This window comes from Mastacembelus armatus, chromosome 6 (genome assembly GCF_900324485.2).
Source record: "Mastacembelus armatus chromosome 6, fMasArm1.2, whole genome shotgun sequence".
Taxonomy (NCBI): Eukaryota; Metazoa; Chordata; class Actinopteri; order Synbranchiformes; family Mastacembelidae; genus Mastacembelus; species Mastacembelus armatus.
Window position 1 is genome coordinate 3551243 of NC_046638.1, and position 24710 is coordinate 3575952.

The window sequence follows — 24710 nt, forward strand, 5'->3', positions numbered from 1 at the left end:
AAACAGTATAACTGCATTGTCTTTGTATTTTGATCTATTTATTGTCAAAGATGTTTTACACCATGGCCTCCCTAGCAGTGGAAACACAATAAACACCAGTCCTGGTGTGTCTTGAATGTGTTGAACTTCTCAGTCTCCCAAATGTTCTTTAAATCAGCAACCTGGCAAGTGTTTAAAATGCACATCAATGTATAAAGAGCTAACAGACAATGTACAGTACAATATATGCATATGCATATGCATATGCATATATATATATATATATATATATATATATATATGCATATATGTCATAGAATGAAGAAAAATGTGTTACTGAACTAAGAAGGACCACTACACTGTAAAGAATTTAGTAGAATCAAGCTCAATTGTCTGATCTGTTTGTATTTAATGCAGGTTGATGTGTACTGTCCATTAATTAATATATTCAATGAAATAAACATCATGATGATGATCTCCCAGCATGCAGTGCTTTGTAGCAGGACAAAAACATAGGGAAACCTACTGTGGCTGTATACTCTAATTTATAGAGGATTTATAGTGAATGTATTCCCTTGTTTCTCTACATAAAATGAACATTAGTATATTTTATACAACAAAGTTGTTAAAAGCAGTCTAGCATGTTGAACGTGTACTGTGAGGTGCACAAACGACTCAACGGTACATTTTATGAAGCCAGTGAAGAACCTGGTCTGAGAAAAGAAGCCAACAAAAAGCAAAACTGTTTGTTGATGCATATGATGTTTTGAAGCAGCACTTATGAGAAGACTTTGAACTCATTATTTAACTTTAGTACAGCTAACTTAATTTTTGAAGGCCGTGTAGAAACATGCGTTTTTAGTTGAACCAACTTAAAATGACTCATTGTATGATTAACAGCAGACATTTTGACTTGTCAGAGCAGGAAGAGCAGGTGTATCTAACATTATTGATGATTCTGTTTAGGTTCTTTTACAGCACACGTGTTCAGACACTAGCATGCTAACCTGATTAAATAAATACATACTTTATAGTCTATGTAGTTCAACCTGTGCTTTTCCTGCTGTGAAATGTAAGATATTTGTCATGATGCTGCAAGTCATTCAGACATTAGTAATACTACCCTGGCTATGCCGTCAATCTTTAGACTGACACCAGTTCAAGATCAGAAAACTGCAGCAGGAGAAGCCTGTGCAAAACTGCTATTGTTTGACAATGGCTAAAAAATTCCTAGATGAAACATATTAAGCACACAAATGAAGATGGACACCACCAACTGATTTTGATCAGTGGATGCCATATACAGTGAAGCTGATACTGTCTGACTTACTGTATGTTCCTTTGCTAATGAAATGCTTTGTCATTTAAGTAAAATGACTGCAATAAAAACATGTTTTTGATTTATGACATAAGAGGCCAGACTCCTGAATCCACTCTATTGTTGAAAGCGTCAGCTGCTCCAGGCAGTATGGCACAATTTCTAAGACAGCAGATACCGTAAATCAAAAATGTGATCCATGCTATGGTCTTTATTGGGAAAAAAGATCAAAACTTTCTTTCTCTCTTCTCTAAGTATTGCTTTTAAACCACAGAGAACCTACATAAAAGTGAATTGGTTATAACTGCAGGGGACACAGGCACAAGGTGAAACACAACAGTTTCATCCCCATCTCTGAATTATGTTTACAGCCAACTAATTAGTTTTACTTTCAGTAATACATAGTATGAAATGTGGTGCAACCTGGATTCTGTTCAGTGATGATGGTTTTGTCTTGTGTTCAACAGAGTGTGATACTGTGGTGGCAATTTGCGCAGATGAAGCCAGGCAGAATGGCAGCATGTACAAAGCTCATTAGTTCAACAGTCGAAGCCTTCAAATCAGCTTTGACTTTTGCAATATTCAACCAAGACTACACCCTGTTTCAAAATTGAAGTGCTTTGGTTGCCTACCCTTGTGATCCATTTGCCATTACCCCAAAGTTTCCAGAACCATAACCAAGTGCTTTGCGTTGCCTAAACACAATCATGAGTAGCTTTAGTTTCCAAGAGTGGAAGCTGTGGGGAACACAACTGAAAAAACTTTGAGGGTAAGTTGATTCTTTACCTCAACCAGCAGAAGAATCTCAGCAAAAGCTCCAGTTATGGACTGTTCTGCAGCTTTGCATCCTATTGTATGATGTGGTAGAGTAGGTGAGTTATCACCAGACCAATATAACAGTAACAGCCCTGCCTTCCAAAAGCATCTAAGGTTATTGTAAAATCAATCCTATGCACCTTATTAAGCTTGAGAGGTGTTTCCCAACAGCAGAAGGTCTCAGGTCGGACGAGGACGAGGCTAGAATATCTTGAAAAATCTCCATAAACTACAGGATGAACCTGCACTAATATTATCATATCAGCTCCATATCAGCCACTGTCAGGCTTTTCAGGAGGCCTGTTCCAAGTCCCCTAATTTCTCCCTGTTCTTCGGGATAAAGGTTTGCACCTTTTAAAGAAAAGAAACTGTATGTAAACATTCTCCCTGGTTAAAAGATCACATTAGGGATAATAATGAAAAGTGCAGGAAAGCAGAATATCCTCAGACGTGTAAAACAAGCAAGAAAAACAAACAGTGTTTACTCCAACCAATTGTGGATTCTAAGATTCTGTAGGCCGTCCTCAGACCCAGTTCTCTGAACTGACCACAGTGAAATGTGAACAGTTCAATAGAACAAATAGGAGTTCAGTTTACTAATCGCTTTATCAATAAAACAAATTGAACCAGGCTACAAATTTCTCCCCATAATCTGAATTGGATTTCTCTTCTGAGCCAGTTCCTTTGCTTCCTCATTTTGAGCCAATCAATCTGGCAGCTCTTATACTGTAAATGATGTCACCTCCATGAAATCGCCTTTCTGTGCTCCAGGTTCCCACTCACTTGGTTTTTAAAATCTATTTTTTGCCCGGTTAGAACTAATATTCTTTCCATTCTCAGTTCTCTCTTCACAGGCATGTTTCCATCCCGTGTTAATCATGCAACTGTCCATTCTTTGTTGGAAAAGTCTTGGTTTTGAATAATTCTAGGTCGGCTTCAAATGATATCAAAGCAACAAATTCCTGCTCATCAAACTAACCAGTGATGAAAACATTCAACTGACTGAGTCCAAACCTGAGTTGTTTATTTGGTCCACCTTCCTCTACAATCTAAACTTGGTTGTTTAATCTAATCTAGGTGTTATATTTGTTTCACTCAGGTGTTTTGTCTATACAGTAGTACAATCATGCTTTCATTATCTGATGACAACATCTAAAATTAAATCGTTTTTAAATGCTGCAGTGTTGAGAAATCAATCTATGCCATTACTTCCTCTCCCTGGCCTCAGTGTTACTTTGGACTCAGACACAAGTCAAGTTGTCGTCTGCAGCTCAGTCGAACTGCACAAACTCTGGGCATGTTTGCTGATAACAAGTTATCTTAGACGATGAGGAGCATTTTCCAGAGCAGCAGCTAAGTGAGCATTAAGTAAGAGCTTCTAGATGTCAGCTGTCTGAGCATGGCATAAAATGAACAACAATAAGAATTTAAGTTAAAAACTCCAATCAGGTTACTGTTGAGCTGCCATGCTAACTTCCACACGTTCACTTTCTGCATCGCTCCATCATGGGCATATCACTTCTACAACGCCACTGAATATTGCATTCACACTATAAATCATGTATTCATGTAACAATTCCTAGAGACACTGGGCTGTATTGCAGAGAGATAAAGATTGAGAGTATCTAGGAATATCACACGGACGAACTGAATACCTCTTGAGAGTAAAGCATTAAATGTGTCGGTTTAATGTCCAAACTACATTGAAGTTACTGTTTTTCGTCGTCTATCATGGAATTGAGACATTGAATTGAATTGGAATTGAAACTTCGAACTTACTTTGATATGTAATTGTACACATTTTGTTGGGTTTAATCTGAAACATTTCAATAGTGAACAGTAAGTTGGTTGTAGTTACTGTAAAATGGATGTCACATGTTCAGAACTCCTAAGTCCTCTGCTCTATGTAACTGTGTGTAGTGTCTTTATCTTTGAGCGGAGCACAAAGGGGAATGTGGTTGTAAAATCAGTAGAAAGGATTACAGCGGGTCAAATGAGGGAAGGACTGGCAACAATGCTGTTCTTTCCCTCCTCATGGTCGCACTCAGTTCCATTCATCAAGGCTGTAGTCGTGTCTTTGAGTCAAACAATCCAGCTGCTTTCAAAGAGGCATTTTTCTTTAAACATGTAATATTTAATTAGCGGACTAATGCACTTAAAAAGACCCAAGGACTATCCCTCAAAATGAAAAAAATTGTCCTTTTGTCCATTGCCCATTTTCCTGAAAAAGTGATGTAGATTTTTTTCTTTCATTTCTAATTGCATTAAAAAGAAGTATAGGCCTTTATGCAATGTTTCAAAGACATAGACAACACAGGTACAGCTAAGGCAACTCCTTTCACAGGGATTTTTGTATGATTTTCTTTTATTCAGGTCTTGCACTTAGCTTTTTAGTTATTGTTGAAGGCCTCCCAAGGCTGCTGACCCCTGGAATTCAAATAAGCCCCCTCCCAGTTTAAAATTGGTGTAAATTTCCATTAGCTAAACAATCTAACAATGGATTCAAGGAGAGGTTTTACAATATACTTGCTAACCTACAGTATTTTTTTCTAGGTTTATTAGCTTTATCAGTACAACTATAATAGAAGAGATTCTTTTATTTTTTTTGTTGTATTCATAAAGCAACACACTGAAAATGAAATGAAACAAATGCTGTATATTCAAAGTCCTACCACGTTTTTAATTTAAAAGTATCTGAAAGAATTATGAAGCAGGTTGATTCATTCTGTATCATCTGAAACTACCCAGTTCTTAGACAATTCATTTTGTTGTAGGATTCATCTCCTGAGGACCTGGGGATAAAATCTACTGACTCTCGACATTGGTGGTTTTGAGTAAAATGTCTCAACAGCTATTGGATGGATCACTGTGACTGCACACATCTAATCTATATCTAAGCTGATAGGCCCCCCCCAATAGTGAGGTGTTAAATTAAATGAATTAAATGTGTGCTGAATAAACATGGAGGTAGAAAATTTGTTTTGAAAGATTTAAAGAATATTTAATGGAGGTAAAACACCAACCACTGCTAAAATGCCATTTATATTAGTGTTATAGATAAGAGAATGTGCCTCACAGCCCCTTTTAAACAAAATTGTTTTGATTCCAAACTGTATTCATGATAAAACCTGCCTTATGCTCAAATACAGTTCAAACAACAGTGAGATGACAGATGACCTGCAAAATCACAGTGTTCATCATGAAACATGATCAGCTCAGCGGAAGTGTTGGGGTCAATTATTCCACTTTTGAATTAAAAGCATTTGAATGATTAGGCATCATAAGTTCTCAGCTCAAAGAGGAAGGTAGCGTGCTGCAGCACCGTGACCATTCTGTGCGCTTTAATGAGTAGTGGAGCCTCCATGATCATAAACAGGGTGGCTTTGATGCCTCATTGAAAGAGCCTCTCCAACACGTCTGAAGGGGGCTCCTCCTTTGTAATAACAATTTACAATTCTCTTGATCTAAAGGCCTGATTGCTGAGGAGGGGAGAAAGAAAAGACTTTATTCCCCTCTTCTCTTCAAGATGGTTTTTAAAAATCAAAAAGTGAATTTGCCTAGAGGGGCCGTCCAAGACCAGGCTTTCATGAAGAAACGTGTCATTATGCCTCATCATCCCCAAACACCAAACGTATGAGAAAAGAATGGTAAATTCAAAGCCAGTGTAATCACGGCTCTGTTTATCACTGTCAGTTCTCCTTGACTTGAGGAGAACCATTGGCACGGTAACTACCTTTGGCAAACACATACCTGCTTTTAACTCGGGTTAAATACCTGGTCCAAATTTGTAATTATTTACACTGACCAAATATTTCAGTGATTACTCGAGTAATTGGATAAAATAGACTTTTGTATTTTTAAATAATATTCAACCAGTTCTACTTTACAATAAACACATGGCACCGTGTTGTCGTCTTATTTAAGTTTGAAATGAAACCAAACAAACTTTGGACATTTTCTGCCTTTTACCGACGGTTTCGCTCTCAGCCATAGCGCCAACTTTTGATCCTGACATGCGTTGTGCAACAGCGATATCGGTCCGTGTGGAACAATGATCCCTAGGTCTGATAACGCAAGTGATAGTAATTAAACGAATACTCGAAGTAAAGAATTTGTTTAGATGATTTTTTGTAATTGAGTTTCTTGATTTACTCGAGTAATCATTGCAGCCCTTACACATATATGTATATATACTGTATATATATATATATATATGAGTGTGTGTGTCTGTGTGTGTATGTGTGGATATGTATATAACTATGACTGCACTGTAATGAATTACACTGTCATGTGTTAGGGTGTTGAAAGCGTTGCATACACACATAACTGTGCACACACAGAAACAATCTGTCAACTTGCAAACAGCTAGATGTTCATCCTGCAGAAAGGAAAAAAAGGAAATGTAAATTATGATGACTTATTTAACGAGATTAGCATGGCAAAAGCACAAGTATGATTTCAAACACCCCTCCCAACTAAAAGCTGTATTACAGAACACACACACAAACACAAGTGCACACAAAGGAGTGTGTGACAAACTTGCCGGCGCCCCTCGCAGGGTGACGCTACAGTTGATTTGGGAATTACAATTAGATTTATGATGTGGCTACATATGGCTGAGTTCTCTGTTCCTCTCTCTGAAATGCTGGGATTGGCTGCAGTGAGCACCGGCGCCGTGGCGTATACACCACAGCGCAGTCAGAATGTGTGGTGTTACCTCTCACACACACACAAACACACACACACACACACACACACAATGGAACAATAGGCCACATTTACTGTAATGGGCCACCAAAATATAAAGACCAAGTGGAATGGCTCGACTCTGGAAACAGAAAGCCTTGTGTTGGAAGTTATTAGATCCCTGGAAAGTAAGAGCACTGTTTAGAGTAATGGAAACAAAAACTCATACAGCATTACCTGTGACTTGTGCACAGTGCTTTCGTATGCGCACACAATATGTACGGACATTTACTTTTTCACAAAAGTGACTGAAACACTTGAAAAGCAATGATGAAGTGACAGATTTTTAAGGAAAATCTCAAGTCTTAACTTTTTATTTATTTATTGTTTTTTTGATTGTCTTTCTCACCAAGTTGTACTGACACTTTTTAGAGCCAAAGCTGGCTAATAAATACAATGAAATGTTATAACGCACAATTGAAATTCAAATACAATACTCATCACAAAAAAATGTATGTGACCAGGAAACCTATGTTCTGCTTCTGCAGGTCACAACTGACAAGAGCATGAGGTTATCTTTTTAAGGAGACCAGAGGTGATGTGACCCCTTTAGGCGGCACTAGAGCTGTGGCAACAAAATTTGCTTCAACAAATGAAATGCTTCTATAGACATGGCAATTTACCGATGCCAGGCATGTACGCGGCTTCTTCTAGAGTCCAAACATGTGACGTCTGACTGTTCTAATTTATCATGTTGAAAATCAAACAACTTCACATTAGTCAATACTAAAAAAAAACATAGAGTTTATATCCAGTGCTTAGGATGTGTATGACACTAAAGACATGTCTATGCATGAGGCTTTTTCTGCAATGCAAGTGAAAAACAATGTTCAGTCCCAGCTTGTGAAGCTTTTCAGAGTAAAAAAACTCCCACTTATGGTCATGAAGAGAAATATGGAGCCAGAAGACACATGAAGCGCTAAACAGAGCACCCAGATACCACCAGAGGTCACAGGTGTTGGAAATGGAAACATATTAAAATTGCAGAGCGTGTGCTGAAGAGAGACAAAGAAAAATGATGTGTCTCCAGAGAAAGAATGTGATGTTTGAGTAAACTGGAGGACAGCGTGTGCACTCCCAGCATGGTGCTGACCACTGGGCCACAACCAAGACGAGAGTGGAGCATCTTGCTTCAGACTGTGGAAAAACTTGTGTGCTCTGACTGGGGTGAGTGTCAATGAGAAACATCTTGAGAATTATCTTTTTTTCCCTCTGTTCTTCAATAATTTAGTTTTCAAAATATACAGGCAACGTAGAAAAAGGTACCCTTTTTGAAATAACATACTTATTTAACTTTTGCAACTATAGAAATTCTTTTTCTTTCAATATAGGTTCCCATGTGATGCTGAGAAGACATTTAAAAGTATTAACAAGCTAATAAAAATAGTAGCATTTTGTACATTTTGTACCGATTCAAAACACAATTCAAAATACAGTACAGTGAAGGGATCCAGAATATTAGAAACTCTTATCCTACAGTGTAGGGTCTGTTTGGGGCTGCTTCTTCCCCTTCTCTATGACGCTGAATGAACACAGGTCAGAGTTGATTTTTAAGACTGGTGACTTCCTAATTGAAGTTAACATCTAAGCAGAAATGAAGCAAAAAAAAAAAAAGTTAATACGTTTTTTTTTTTTTTTTCCGACTGAATAAGACAAACTCAAATGCTAAATGTCAGAGTTTGGTACACCATACTGCACTGCACTTACTGCACAAAACTGTTTGGCCTCAAGGAGCTATGGGCAATGTGATTTATGAAAGCACCAATACAATGGAATTGAAGAACAGATGCTTTTGATGCTGCTCCTCTATGTCTATTTTAACTATGTCTGCCAGAGAGTGTGACAAAATATGTGTGTGACTGAGCGGGTGCGATGAAAACACATCCTCCCTGAGCTCTGCCTGTGACCGGCCAAGGAGGGGAGCCAGCAGTTACCGAGTAGGAACTCATCAGATAGAAAAAGCTGATTGTGTAAGACTTTTTTTGCAGCATTGGAAGTTAAGACTTAAACATCCAGAGTGAATGTGAATGTAGGTTTGGCACATTTGACGCAAATGTGTACAATGTCTAGGTACTTACTTACTAAATAATAATAATAATAATAATAATAATGATAATAATATGATATAAGGGAATTTGCTCCCTTTATTTCATTGACAGTCTGAAAAGTCCTACCACTCATTTTGTATGAAAATGACAAAAAAGAAAAAAAAAACACACACACACACATTCACAAGCTGGCACATCATACCTGAGCTGGGGTATTTAAAAAAATCTAACAGTAATGTAAGCAGTTTGTCAGAAGAAAGATGTAGATGCACTGTGTATTCGTAAGAAACAATAGTAAGACTATGAGATTACAAGAACTAGGATTTATATTAAAACTTTTCAAATTTCAAGTTCTGACAGTCCAGAGTTTGTACAGGCAGTGACCTGTCAGAAAAAAAGTCTATAGAACAAAAACGAAAAGAAAAACACAAAAAAGTAAATACATAATGATAAAAACTAAATCACTCTTTAAACATTTAAGACCAAATAGCTGTTGAAGACCAATTCCTGATGCTTCAAAATCCATGCATGCTCTTTACAAACCACACAGCACTGTGTTTGTTCTGTGTCCAGTCCTCAGTTATTCTCTTATGTCTAACTCTTATTCGCTTCTGTTAAGATTGTCAAAGTAGGAAACTGAAGTTCATTGTCAGCTGGACGTCTGTTCATCTTGTGTTCCTGGGTCACATTTTTCCCGTCGGCCGTCTTCTTCAAACAAGATCATCAAGGTATGTCCGAGAGAACTCTCTCTGAGCATGTCTGCTGAGTTTGAATCGTGTTAAGTCTTGTGTGGGCATGCTCAGTGCATGATGTTACATGTCCTGAAAGTTTGCCTGAAGGTCTCTGTAATAAACTGTATATCTCTGAGTATAATGGGAGTTTTATTTTTCCTCCTTTACAGCTGACAGCCTGAGAACAGTCAGTTGGCGCTGACGGCCTCCTGTGTCTCATGGTCGCTGCTATAGTCTGACTTGGGCTCGTCGTCAAAGTCCTCGTACATGTCCATGTTGTCGTCTCCGTTGGTGGGGTCACTGGGCAGATCCAAGCCTCCAACCACACCGCCGTTGCTGCCTCCACCGCCGGGCTCGGACTTCATGCCGTACGTGCTCTGAATGACTGGGATGGCGGGCTCAGGGCTGGCTGAGTTGCTGGAGCAGTCTGAGGTAAGGTGTGGGGATGATGTGGCTGTCGTTGCCATGGTTATGGCGCCTGGGTAAACACCTACGCCGCCTGGGCTGTTGCCAAGAGGAATCAGTGGCTGAGGCCTAAGAAACAGGAAGAGGAGAAAAGTACAGAAATGAGATCAAAACAAGAGTCATGCTACTGCTTCACTTTTAATTCGCTGATCACACAAAACCCAAAGTACAGCTAACTGCTAATAAGCAGCTGTTTTGTCATGAACCAAAATATTGGAGACAATATCTCTGTGACCTGATGATGGTAGCAGATGAAAAGGTAACACATCAGCTGCCGGTGATACTACAAGGCTGACAGACTGGTTCTTAACTGATCAGATACTGATTCATTATAGCTGCCTTTGAACCAGCTGCTTTGAATGAAACATTAATTCTGGGGCCACCTAAGTTAAACAGCTTCTCATCTGGTCGGGCATGTTCTAACACAGAGCGCTCCCTGCCAGCTCACAGCAGCACGGACTAAATAACCTGTTAGGATATAGATGGAATGAGGGTAAACACACATCACTCAAACAGGCCCTCTGGCTCCTCAAATGAGCCACATAAAGCAGGAAAATTGCTGTCACTTTTCTCACCTAACAGTTTTCCCTTCTCTGTCTCCTGAAACAATTACAGCTGTGCGCCCCTGACAGACTCATTTTCACATTATACACTTTAAAACAACACTCATTTAGTCAAATAGAACGTGCCAGAAACTGGTAGTGTACTAACTCCCACTAGATATTTGGTTTCTCTCTGATTGAAAGTCCAGGCCTGAAGAACCATACACTTTTTTTTTTTTTTTTTTGCATTTGCTTGACCACACACAGTATATGTGACATTCAGCCTGCTGATGTCTGCCTCGCTCTGCTTCCCTCTCAAACATCTGCTTACATTTCATATTCCACTGTGTCTGTCTGTGTCCAATTTCACTGCCCGCAAGCGCCCAGCATTGTCCTAATTTAATAAATGACAAGCTATTAAAAATCGCTCCTATTCAAAGCCATGGCCTCTGGTAAATCCATCTCAAGTACAGGCCACAGTGATGGCTTTAAACACATCCATGGCTGGTTCCAATTAAGACAATGCCACTGTTTTTCCCTTTGCTGCATTGACTTCACTTGAAAAAATATAATGCTCTTCAGTAAATGTTTAAATGATTTTGCAGATAGAACCACAGGAGGCTCCTGTCATAAGGGGTCCACAAACCCTGATGGTCCCACCACAAACCTCTAGCAATTGGTTGTAGTTGAAGAATTTTTTTTGTATTCATACTGAGATTAAAAAAAAAAAACACACACATAAAAGTTCAATGGCATGAGACTGTTGGTTGGAAAAATAAATTTGTTAATTAAATAATGATGCTTTATTTTTTTATTTTTTCTACAATTCTTCTTTCCTAAAATACCTAAATCCAGGCCAGAGGTGCAGGATGGCCTGTTTATTAAAGGAAACTGAAAGGACGCAGGTGCAACAGTAACATTTCTCATCTTGCCTTCTTCTTTTTAAGCTTTTTCCACCTTTATTTTACAAGAGGTCACACAGATGCAGACAGAGATACAGAGAAGGGGGTAACAAACATCAGCATTCTGAGTCAAGCCTCCATCTTCACACACTGTAGTTGTGTATGTGTTTTGCTGCTATCGGGGTGAGGTCGTCGTGTTTTTGCAGCAGGCAGGATGCCTGTCTGTGATCCAAGGCTTGTGGCTGTCAGTGAACAATGACCTCTGGGCAACAAACGTGCAAAGTTCCTTCTAACATTGTCCATAATGCAGTGATGGAGAAAGTGGATGGCTGAATGTCTTTACCGCCTCCATCCAGACCAATCCCCATGAAGGAAAAGCAGAATGTGTGGTTTACTGATTTCATGTTGAACTGTATCATGAATTTAAATCCTTATTACACATTTGAAGGTCCTGGCATGTAAAATAACCTTATTTAAAATTCAATTTAAAAGCCACACAAAGGATTTAGTGCAGCTTTTCAAACAGCTAACGGTGACGCTCAGGGACAGCGTTGCTGCTGGCATTGCCACTCACCCGACAAAGAACTGTCTCATCTCCTGACGTCGTGACCGCATCATCTGCTTGTACTCTCCAATGCGCAGCTTCTTGCCGTCAATGATGCAGGTTCTCTTGGGCCTCGGCTTGTACTTGTAGTTGGGATATTTCTCCAAATGGATCTTGCTTAAGCGGGCCTGCTCCTCGTAGTATGGCTGCTTCTCCTGGTTGGTCATGGCTTTCCAGCGAGAGCCTGAAGCAGATGCCGGAGATTTTTATATTAGTTTTTCATTTTAGTTTTACTCAGACATAACAACGTATCAGGCTATAGGGAGTGACAGAAATGAGGAATTTAAGGGAGAACATGCCTTTCTAAACTGTTTGACTGATACTGGTTAAGCTCAGAGTCTGTGGTGAAATAGATGTAACGGGTGCTGACTCTGTCATTGATACTGGCATTTCAGTTTTATATTAAATTCTATCATTCATTCATTCTATTCATCGTTCTGTCTCGAGTCGCAAACCCCTTGGTATGGACATAAAACTTTCCTGGTGGTTTCTTAAGGTTGAATGCTGCCATATGAAAAGACAGCATTGAGTCTTTACCTAAGGTGGCTGTTTAAAATCAGGAGTGGATTAGACTCTGCTACCTCTTGGCTCAAGAAGAATGATATATTGTGTGCTTCTATTTTCCCTGGTAAGAGGACCTTCTGAACAAGTGGACAGGGCCATTCCTGCAGGAACGCAGCACATCTGCGAAGCACTCTGACAGCTGATTATACACACTCTGCCTCGCTCTTGTGTTTATCAAGGTTTATCACAAACTAGTCTTGTACTTTTGTGACACAGGAAACAGAGAAGAGTTTTTTAAGCCTGCCACCCACTCTCCAGAGTCCAGCTGTGTTATGATGTTTTCGAGACGCCATTGTACACATGCACTCATATACACATACTTTTTGCTCTAGTACTGCCACATGAAGCTTGAAAACAATTTCTTAGTGCTTCCTGCCTGTAGAATATCAGTGCTCGTTGCTATAAACTATAAACATGACTGTTAAACAAATCAGTTCACTATGATGAGGGAGTTTAAATATCACTTGGACTTAAACTCTGTCACTCACATAGATCTTCAAAGAAATTAAATAAAGATGCGTCCTGCTAATTCACGGAGCTTCTTGAGGAACTTTGAGCCCATTCATAACCCCAGATCAGGAACACAGACCCACCCAAGAAAAAGCTTTTTGTTAATGTTGCTCAGGACATTTACATTCAGCAACCCTCAAGCTCACCGGAGCCCTGCGTTGGAAAGTGGAGGTCTTAAGCGCGTTTCACGAACAACCGTTACGCTCAGCACCATGTGAATGGCTATCTGTGTTGAGGAGGTTAGTATCAACACAGCGACTTTTTAACTGAATGCATCCATCACACTAGTCAGACTGACACAGTGGAGCTCTGTGTGTGGAGCGTTCCAGGTTAAAAAACACACTGGTCCTTCTTATAGTCTGCAGCTTGTTTATGAGAAACCCTGTGAACTGCAGAAAGAATATTGTGGCAGAGTGGAAAGACCGATCTTAAGATTTCAATGCCACCATTAGACATATATAGACTGCACATTCACACATGATAGTGGACGGAGGTCACAAGGCATTTTGTGTTGAGTTGTGCATGTGTGGTCTTCATGCACTGCATTTAAGGCTCCTTGCTATAGGTTTTATTCAGCTTTTTCTAAAAACCTACACTGATTTTTATAAAAGATTAGTGTGCAGTGATTTTTGCCTACACTTTTCTCCCAGCTCACCCATGAGGTGAAGAGTTCATGCCAAAAAAAGGAAAGTGAAAGCCACATTTATATTGAGTGAAGTTCTTTTGTGGCAAAAACAACTCAAAAAATGGCTCCAATAAAAAAAAAAAAAAAAGGGAAAATGAACTACTAATTAAGTGAAAGGTTATTTTAAAATTCTCTTTCATTTGGATTTTTGTATTATTGATTTGTTAAATTCTTTATTATATTCAACATAAACACATTTTTCTAAAATCAAAATCAGAACATCAGCATGAGGGAATTAAAGCAGGAGTAGAAGGGTTAAATTCAGGAGTCGGGGCCTGGAATTTGTAGGAGTTCAAACGTTGAGCACTCTCTCTGTCTCTCATGGCCAACATAAACCTGTAAAGTCTCACCAAGGATCTTGCTGATGTTGGAGTTGTGCATGTCAGGGAAGGTCTGCAGGATCTTCCTCCTCTCGTCTTTAGCCCACACCATGAAAGCGTTCATGGGCCTCTTGATGTGGGGCTCGCTGCTGTTCCTTCCCCGCGCCTCCCTGAACACTCGTGCCTCTGTGATATTATTCCCTGTGTGAAACAAAGAAATGACATTTTCTCCTTCATAGTTCCACATTTGATATGCAGGATACAGCGCTGATTCTTTCCTGTTTGTTGTGTCATTCCTGAGCTTCTTCTTTTTGCCTTCTTTGGAGAGGATGTATAACAAAAGTCCAGAGGGGGTTTTGCTGGGATGCCCTCAACATGTTCACACAAACACAGACAGTATCTCAGTGCCTATGCTTCCGTGTTTACTCCTCTGTCTCTAAACGAAACCATGATGAGAGCTCCTCAACCCCTCATTGCTTATAAACAGTGGTGCTTCATGAGAAACAGGTGGGATAGAAAAAAAGACTCCAACTCTGTGTCAGTGCCTACATCCAGAGTTTCTGCATCTCATGCAACGGTGTCTGCAAACTGCCTGCAATATACAGGACATGAAGCCAGTTCTTATTATCACATTTCTTCTTTGCATTATTTGTCATTGAACATTAGTGACAACAGACTTGCTGCCTGTCTCCGCCTGTTTTTGTTTGCATACTTGTACTGGGTGGGATCTTGTGTCACAAACACTAGCCGTAAAACAAAAGCGTTCTTGTCACATATTTGCAGGAGCAATAACAGTGTATAATTTTTCAGGAGCATAAAATGTTGACATTGAACGCTCTTTAGCTGTTGAAGGTGTCCTTCACCGTAGTTTCCTGAAGAGCAAATATTTGTGTTTTCTGAATACCTGCATGTTTGGACTTTCTGGCATTTCTGAGAGGCAAGTAGGCCTCTGCTACGTGAGGCCCAGGGAGTTATGGATCACTGGTATCAATTTAGTCTGAAGAGGATGTGACTGCTCCTTAGTCTGCTTCCCAGAACTCCAGCAACTTCTTCCTTTTTATATCCCTCTAGTCTTCCATTTTCTATCATTTGTTTTGTGCATCTGCATATATTTCTGAATTACCAAGAAGCAACAACATCATGTCCAAAAAAACAACAAAATTCAAGTCAAACAACTCAACAAATAAGCTGCACAGATACTTACCATCCAGATCTTCAGGTCTTGTCAGATCAATGACTCGATGGACCATTTTCCCAGCATCCTCGCCAAGCTTCCCCAGGTGCTGGCTCAGCGTCTCATAGTGCAGCCGCTCCTACAATACAAGAAAAGTTTGGAAGGCTTAGTAAAAGCAAGCTGCAAATTTGACGTAACTGCTTGAGAAATGCGAACTGGGCTGCCAAAAAACATTCTTTGAACTGTTTTTCAGTTTTTATTATTTCATGTCTGGACAAAGTTGCCTGGAATCTTGTAAATTGGGCCACTAGGGATGACTTTGATGGTAGTGACAATAAAACTAATTGCAGGGTTGAGTTGGTATGGAGTAAAGTCAAGCTCACGACACCAAAAACTGACCAGTTTATTTAGCTGCAGCTTCAGTGTTTTTACAGTAGGAGTCATGAGGCTGTGCTAATCATCATCAGTGTCTTCCCGCCCCCTCTCAATATGACGCACTCCACTTCTCTGATTCTGTCGCTTGCCTGACACTCCACTCCTGAGACAAATAACTTCAACAAGCAGCCTGCCTTAGGGCCTTTCAGCTAAAATTACCCCACCACGCTCCCAAACTTCAGTGGAAAAAAAAATCGAACCCTCCACACAGCTACTGCACATCCACACTCCTCCTCTCCTCTCTTTTTCTCCTCTGCCCTCCCTCCCCCTGCCCTTCTTTTTCTGGTGACAGAGGCATTTTGTTTGACGCAAGGAATGGTTGCCGGGTGAAGTCATGCCGCGGTAGCCGCTGGCAGAGTTGGTGGAACTTAGGGGCAGGCGTGTATGTGTGTGTGTGTGTTTATAGATGAGGAGTCCACGCAGGCCAATGTCAGCACTACGGCAGGGCTGTAATCAGCCCCACCGCAGAACATGTGCCTGGGCAGTGCCATGCTCACCGCAGGAAGCAACCGCCTAACAAAGGACTAAAGAAAAGAAAGAAAGAGAGAAACAGATAGAGAAAGAAAAAGGAAGAGGAGTGGAAAAGAAAACTAGACCAGAGACAAGAATATGTTTTCCAATGAAAAGTCAACGCGTAGAGCTAAACAATAGCCTGTGGAAAGTGGTCACTGCTCATGATGATGCATTCAGGCCTTTGAAAACGAGTCGAGGTCCGATGCTCTGTCACTAGAACATGTTGCAAATTAAATTTGCATGTCTCAAAAATGCTTTGCATCATTTTGCAAAGATGCTGTGTAGCATCCCGGAGCATCATAAGTAGTTAGCGTTTTCGAAAAGTGTCTGGTAAATGGGAGGAGACTGATGGAAAACTAATGCTGAGTAGAGTTAAGGTTTTGGAAAATGGACTAGGACAGCATCAATACCCATAGACTGATCCAAAGTACAGATTAACAGCAGACCTGGGTCAAAATTTGCAAATATTCCCTGCGGTTGGTCTACTTTTGGTCTACTTAAAACTTCTTGTGGCAAATGCAATAAGAAGCTGTCTTTGCTTTGTTTAGTCAAGATTGAAAAAGGTTTGGCTTGTGCATCTGCTGGTTTGATACTGGACCGCTGCCTCTTGGAGCGGACTTTATAGACTTTTGCAAATGTTCTCATTCACACGACTGTACGGGTAGCTTGTATAGTTTGTATATCGAGCTCCTCTAAATGTTTCTGTCTTAGAGGGTCTAGTTTGTTAACGGGTAAATGTCAGAGGGTTTGGAAACCTGATGCTCAGGCAGTTACAGTGAAGAAAAAACATGTATCTGGCACCACAGCATCAGAATTGCTTTGACACAGTAAAGCTCACCCATCACATGCTTTATATTACATTACTCTTTAAACTAGGTCATAATTTGAGCAGAAAGGCGTATTTGACTCTGAAGCAGACAGGTTTACTAACAAAGACTAAAAATACAAAATCTAAATTAAACCAAGCAGAAGACCTCTTGTTGAAAAATTAGGAAAAATCAACTTATGTTACAAAAACGGTAGAAAAGAAAAGTGCACGACGTTCACTTTAAAATATTTGAATCTGTACAAATAAGTACCACAGATAGCAGTAGTGGAAAGTAATTAAGTACATTTACTCAAGTACTGTCCTTAAGTAGAGTTTTGAGGTATATGTACATTACTTGAGTACTTTGACTTCACTACATTAAAGTGGAAATTATTGTATGTTTACTCCACTACCTTTATTTTATGATGTTAGATATTAAAACCTTATTGATCCTTGGTGGGAAATTGACAAATTACCAGACAGCATGTAGAGACTCAAATTATAAGTAGATATGTTATTTTAATGCTGCACTTCACCAGCTGCAGCATTAAAGTGATGAACACAATAACGCACGGATCAATAAAAATGATCTAATAATATAAATACATTCATGTGAGCTGTTCCATCGAGTACTTTTACTTTTGGTACTTCAAGTATATTTGGCTGCTAATTCTTTAGTTTAGTTTAAAGCAGAAATATAGTTGGAACAGCGTATTACTTTCCTGTGATATTTATACTTTTACTTCAGTAGAGGATCTCAGTACTTTACATCTGTGCAGCTACAGTATTTTCACCACATCGTTGCTTTCACTGGGTCTAGAGCCCAGTGTTGTATATTTCTAAATTTAAGAGACACCCGACTCTTTTTGTTCCGCCTGGTCTCTCCTCTTCTTGGCGTTTGCATCTCTCCTAGCTCTGTCGCTAGGGAAACGGTCTAAACATCACATCTAAAACATCTACTTTTTTTTTTTTTAATCCACACCGTACTGAGCTCATTACCACAGTTACAACTCGCCCAACACCAGTAGGACCTGCCTCCAGCTGACCCCCAACTGTTTACTGTCTCTTCCCAGACCAATCAAGTTCAGCAACCTCCTCAGTCCCCTTCACGGTGCTCCCTCTCTCCTCCTATTTCCTTCTTCTTTCTTTCTGTCTTTCCATCTACTTTGCTGTGTGCTGATTGAGCTGTCAGTCAGCCCTGTTTTTTGTTTCGCTTACTCTTCTTTTTCTCTCCACCATCCTCCTATTCATAGACTTTGCACCACCAACACCGCAAGCCCCCTCCCCCCTCCCATGCCTTGAGGCTCCAACCCTGAAGAAGTAGACACTTAACAGTCTATTTGCAGGTGCCAGACTCAGCTTTATACATTATTATAATGTATATCATTGAGGCTTCAAATACAGCAACATTATGTCGACCTTTAATCAAGAGTTGGAACTGAGCTGTCGGTTTCACAGGCTCCCTTCCTACAAAGACCAAACTCCATGGTGGAGCCAATATAAACTTCTATACAACCGTTTCCTCACCCCTCTCCTCTTCCAGACTTATTCTGCTTCAGCAACACAAAGTGCAACTTAGCTGCGCAGTTTTATTCAACGGGTACAGACATAAGACATGTCTCTACGGTGGAACCGCATTAAATTACAGATCCTAATATTTTACAAAAGAAGTAATAGTAGCTAAAAGCATTAAAAAAAAGAGGAGTGTAGATGTTGTAGAATATGTTGCAAATTTAAAGCTTGTTTTTATTAAATAATTGAACAAAGACAAAAAAAGTGTGATTTAAAAATAGATTTTGCTTTTGTAATGAAGGGTAGGTGTATACGCTCTGGCTCTGCCCTGTTTGGTCGTTGGTAGCTCCTGGAGTGATTACTTGAGTCCAAACTAAACTGTCCAGACTCATATGCCTGCTGTGGGATGTGCTGACAGCACAAGAGGACAGCTACACACTTTTGCATAGCAAATTATAAGAACACACCCAAAAAAATCCATGTGTCTGTGTCATTCAGTACTTAGAATTTAGAATCAGCTGTTGAGTGATTGAGTGCATGACCAGCATCATTTAAAGAAAACAGATCTTTGAGCAGTAAAACAAACAGTTCCTTCTAATGTGGCCTGTAGGTTTACCTGCACTGTCTGCCATCATTCACCATGTTCGCCTCCTTCTCCCCCTCGAGGTTTACAGACGTGTTAAATATGTATCTCACATTATGTGAGCTTTAACATTCCCCTTTACAAACCTCTCTCGCTTTCTTGAAAAGAATATCTGCATGTTATTGCTTTAAATTCAGATGAGTTAAAGCCCAAGTGACGAATGTAGCAGGCACACACTCTTGAGTTCAGTGTTTTTATCCAAAACATGGAAGCTGAGTAATCCACCAATCTCCCCAAAACTAGTGTTTTCCTTTAAGTGGTTTTAGGGAGTGTTTTGTGGCTGTTTGGATGAAAAACGTACGCACAGACTTTTATGCACATATACATGCACATGCACACACAAATAGACACACAGAGTCATACACAGGGGCTATTTCAGTGAGCTATGGCAGCCACAGACCAGCTGGAAGCAACGTAAGCGTAAGGTGATACTCAACAATGCCACTAACTGGCCAGGCCTCTCGTCTGTACACCAGCTATAATGACATTAACATGGCCAAGGCACACACGCACGCACACACACACACACACACACACACACACACAAAGGAGAAGAGGATCACTTTCAGCTCTTAGGAAAATGTCCATGTTGTCTGTGCTTGAAATGAATGCTGTGGGACAAAAATACACAAACAGAAAGCGGCATAAACACAAACACACACTGGTGCATCACCGCGATGACTTCCTTTGAGTTGAATCAGTGTAGGCAATAAATAGCTCAACATTCAGCAATACGGCGAGACACCATTTACAGCAGTTGCCTCATCCCCTCCAAAGAAGCCGAATACGCTGTGTTAGTACAATGTCATAAAACAAAAAGGCCCAGGCAGAGCTTCAAAGTTTCAAGGGGGAGGATCTGAGTAACAAATTTATTTGATGAACAAAAAACAACACATAAATCCAAGGTAAAGAAAAAGAGCTGCTCTCGTTGCCTCCTGAGGTGGAACGGGTGAGTCACACTCTCAGTATCCAGCAAGTTCCATCCATGAATTGTTTAAGACAGAGCGAAGCCTTTGAGTGCTCTAGAAAACACACACACACACACACACACACACACACACACAAACTTCTCCGTCCCAAAGGAGAAATGATGTATTTAAAACTAAGAGAAAGAGCCTTTGAGTTGCTGTTGTTAGGTAACGAGGAACAAACTGACAACAAACACAGAAGCCTGCTGTTGTCCCCGAACCGGAAACAATCACTTTGAGACTTTCCAAATGAGCGTTTTATTAGGAGGCATGGTGCTGTAAACCAAGTTACTGCATTGCTTTGGGTTTGTTCTTAGAAAATTGGAAAATATAGAGTTCAAGAAGCGTTTAGGGCTTTCCTCCTAATACAGTTACCTTAATCTATGAACATTTCAAAATCATCTTAAACACATAACATTGGCCAGATTTTTCCCTGAACCTGCATCAGACAACTCACATTAAATCTTAATAAACAATTTATTAGTAGTGTAATTTATATTTATGAGCTTCTCTGTGTTTACGAGTATAATGACTTTTAAAAAATCAACTTGGGACTGAGGATTAGTACAGCAGAGATATGTTTTGCCAGATTTTGGATGTTTTCCTCCTGAAGATGCAAGGCAAACAAGTCCAAAAAATTCAAAACAGCCCATCCTTGGAGTGAACCAATCATGACCTACTTGGGGTTGGTAGGTTCAAAGTCTCCACCCCTAAAATATTCATGAGTTCCTCTCTTCCTCCATCTCCTCATCTTCGCAAGCAACATGGGATCAATTGCGCAGGAGAGCCGGTTGGATGATGTTCCCGATTTTACAGAATGTCTGATCCCCAAAATCTGTTACTGGCTGATCAGACTGATTGAAGATGTTTTGGAATATGGATTTCCCTCTGGATATGAGATCCTGGTACAAAGGCCCTGTTTCCTTCAGCGCAAAGGGGGTGCGATAAGTGGGGGAAGAGGTGAGCATGGAGGGGTGATGGCCCTCCCCCAAGAAAGGCCCTTTAATTGGGCTGAAACCCTGAGGCCGGGATCCCCCCCCTCCAGGGCAAGTGGAGAGCTGGACTCCATTATAAACACACACACACACACACACACACACACACACACACACACACACACACATTAATGTTAACATCACCTCCTCTCCAAAAAACACCCACTCAGTCTCAGTCAAGGCACAGGCACACACACACACACACACCCTCACACACACACACACACACACACACACTCACACACACACACTCACACGCCAAAACCATCACTTGTCATTGGCCCAGCTGCTCCCTCTTCAAAGCTGTTGGCTTCTGGGTGGCCGTGGAGATGAGAGGAGAAAAGAGAAGTTCTCAAGAGCTGCAGTCGGAGCCAAACAACACCAAATATCACGCATGAATATTCTTCAAACTCATGCACGAGCAGAGCAGAAACCTTGAACACCCGGCCAATGAAATACTGGAGAAAATGTGACACAGGAGCAAGAAGTTTCTAGATATGTAGTGTATGTGTGTGTGTGTGTGTGTGTGTACGAGTGTAGGAGTAAGAGAGACTATTACATGGATCTCAGTTCTGTATAGAGATGAATGGAAACAAGATCCCTGCCTTGCCATCTCATCATATTATTCTCCGTTGGCAGCTGTAGACGTGTTCACATCTTTTACTGGAGGAAATGTAGGGATACCACATTGTAAAAACTCTTCTTTAAAAGTAAACCTTGTGACTGTCCCCTGTTACTTTGTGTGATAGTTTCTTTTGTTTATATGGCTTTGCTGTTTGTGAACTCTGAGATGTATGTGTGGGAGTTACAGCTTCATCTAAAGGCTGGTCAATAACGTGCAGAGTTTTGGAACAAGTAGTGTTACTGTGTACATTTAAGTAAGTGTAAAATGTACTATTAGCAACATACACATGTATGCAAAGGAGCCCCCTGCACAGTCTTTAGAGGCATTAACATGTAAATAGCATTTTTAAATGTTAACCTGGTTCAGGTGGAGCTGTCCTGAACTTTTTAAATAAACTGCTGCTTTAATCATTAATGTTCTGGTAAAATCTCAATATGCAAAGTAAATATTAAAAATAGCTGTGGGATAGTGACGTTAGAAAGTGCAAAGTAAGTGCTTTACAATATGTATGTCTTTGCATTTGTTTAGTTTATGTGGGTGTGTGCATGCTTCCACATTAGTGCTTCAGTCAGAAGGTTAATGAGAGAGAAAACATCTTTAAAATCTACATTTAGACTGTGTGATTCTTTAGTGAACCGCATCTGTGCATTGTCTCGTGTCAGTGTCACCACGTGTGACCTGATTGTTCCTCTGACCTTGTTGCCGTTGTTTAGGGTCATGCTGCTGAGGGCAGACAGTTTGGCCTCCAGACTCTGGTGTCCCGACTGCTGCTGCTGCTGTTGGTGGAGCTGCTCCCTCTTGATCTGCTCCCTCATGCTCCTCGCCTCTTGGATGGCCTTCATCATCACATCCTGGTCCCCAAACAGCGCGGAGGAGTTGAGGCTGGACAGGATGTCTAGACAAACCAGGAAAGGATAAGTCGTGCTGCTTTTTAAATTCAGATTTTCCATTTTATATTTGTCAATTTTAACAAACCAGATGGTTTTAAGTCACTAACTCTAACCCTTGAAAAAAAACAGTTTGGTGCTTGTGTGTGATTTCATGCTCTTTCATGAACATTATCAAGCCTGACAGTAAGTGCTGAAAACCAAAAATTCACATTGGCTGCATACAAATTCCTAAAATAATAATATTTAAACAGCTGTATAAAAAAATGTGATTTTTCTAATCTCCAAATGCAGCTCAAGTTGTTTTCCAGCCCACTTGTGACTTGTTTGTGTTTCACACGTTTGAAGCCAATGCACATTTGAAGAATAAGAAAAAAAAAATAAAAGGATGTTAAGTTTCCATTGCCCTCTTCGTTTAATTAGCAGACAAGTAGAAAGCACTGTATGCTTGGGTGGCCATTAAAACGGGCAAAAAATAACTTTGCAGGGAACACAAGTGTCACGTCCTCAAAGCCACTCCAGAGGAGCTGGTGAACTTGTTTTCTGGGGGGATATAATGAGAGGCTTTAGATTGGCCTTAATAACAGATAGCAGAGGTAGGGGCATAAAAGGTCTAGCACGGGCAGACAATGATGTGAGGAAGCTCTTAAAAACCAAATAACGTGTGCTGGGTTTCACTGCTTCCGCTGCTGGGGTTTTCACTGGGGCTAAATACAGGGCTTTGGACTCCTGTAAAACACAAACACACTCAGGTCTCCTCATGGGGCTGAGGTGTCTGCAGCCTATCAGGCACATGCTGCTTGGTTTGTCTGTGTGTGGCAGGGAGGAGGGAGGTGTTTTTGTTTTTCCGGTTGAGGGAAAGAACAGTTTTGCACCGGAGTGAGGATGTGTTTGCTCTGGATGGATGTACAGTACAGATGTGAACAATGCAGTGGGGAATGAAAGTGTAGTGAGTGTTTGTTTCTTTGTTGTGTGTGAGAGAGCGTGTATGCATAGAGTGTGTCAGTGTTTCCCCTCAGAATTTTTTCTTGGCTTGGTGAAGCAGCATTTAGACCCTGTGATTCTTATTGAACATGTCAGCAAAGCCAGTGCTAATGTACATCATTTAGGCAGAGCAGCAGTATTGCTGGGCTGGGTGGCCCATCTCATCTACCTAATGGTAAAAGAAACATGCTAATGGTAAAGTGCATGCGTTTGCTTGTTACCTACCCAGAGAGGTGTTTCTGCCCATGTTGGGGATGGGGCTGGGGATGCGGCCCTTGCCCATGCCTGTAGGGCTGCTCTTGTTTCCGGGGAAAAGACTCTGTGTTGGGGATGTCGGGGAGCGAAGAGGCTCGGCTGTCTTGGGTCTGGCTGAGAGGTTCAGTGGTTGTGTGGCTCCTTCTTCCTGTTAGCAGAGCAAACATAACAGTTTAATGATGATATAAAATGTAAATAAAATATATTTTAATGTAACATATATTTTAATGTAACATCCAACATGTTGACTACAACCATTCCCGTACCATCTAACACACGTCCCAGACCTTGACATGCACTGGCTCCTCTGTGAGTGGTCATAATGTTTTGGCTAACTGGTGTCCTGTACGTGTTTCTGCTGTAAGTATGTGTCACCACTGAAAGCGAAACTGAACTCAGGACATGAGTTATTATTAGTCAGGACTGACTGGTCATCCATCAATTTTTTTCCATGCCTTAAATGAATTCCACAGAAAATCTCTGTGAACCTGACAGGAAAAAAAATTGCAGCGTTCTTTCTGAAACAATGGCACTGTTTGTGAGATTGTTCTATTTCTAATCAAAGGTTCATGACCACATAAGGAATCCCTGGAAAAGGATAAGTAGTGACAAGAAGTAAACTCCCTCACGTCAACACGGCCTGACTGCAGCTCTTGTGTTGGCAGCAAACGCTTAACGAAT

At 40.5% G+C, this 24710-nt stretch overlaps 1 protein-coding gene across 5 annotated transcripts in view; it reads right to left on the minus strand.

Annotated features, from left to right (window-relative positions):
* Positions 1–7159: 7159 nt before the first annotated feature.
* The window catches only part of LOC113132476 (transcription factor SOX-6-like), a 96458-nt gene continuing 78907 nt past the window's right edge, over positions 7160–24710 (minus strand). For all 5 annotated transcript variants that reach the window (XM_026310565.2, XM_026310567.2, XM_026310562.2 and 2 more), the window contains 6 exons: positions 24000–24177; positions 22599–22798; positions 15435–15543; positions 14261–14431; positions 12122–12335; positions 7160–10172 (listed from right to left, as the gene is read on the minus strand). In XM_026310565.2, the coding sequence (XP_026166350.1) occupies positions 9827–10172; positions 12122–12335; positions 14261–14431; positions 15435–15543; positions 22599–22798; positions 24000–24177 (1218 nt within the window). In that variant the 3' untranslated portion in view covers positions 7160–9826. The remainder of the gene's footprint in view (positions 10173–12121; positions 12336–14260; positions 14432–15434; positions 15544–22598; positions 22799–23999; positions 24178–24710) is intronic.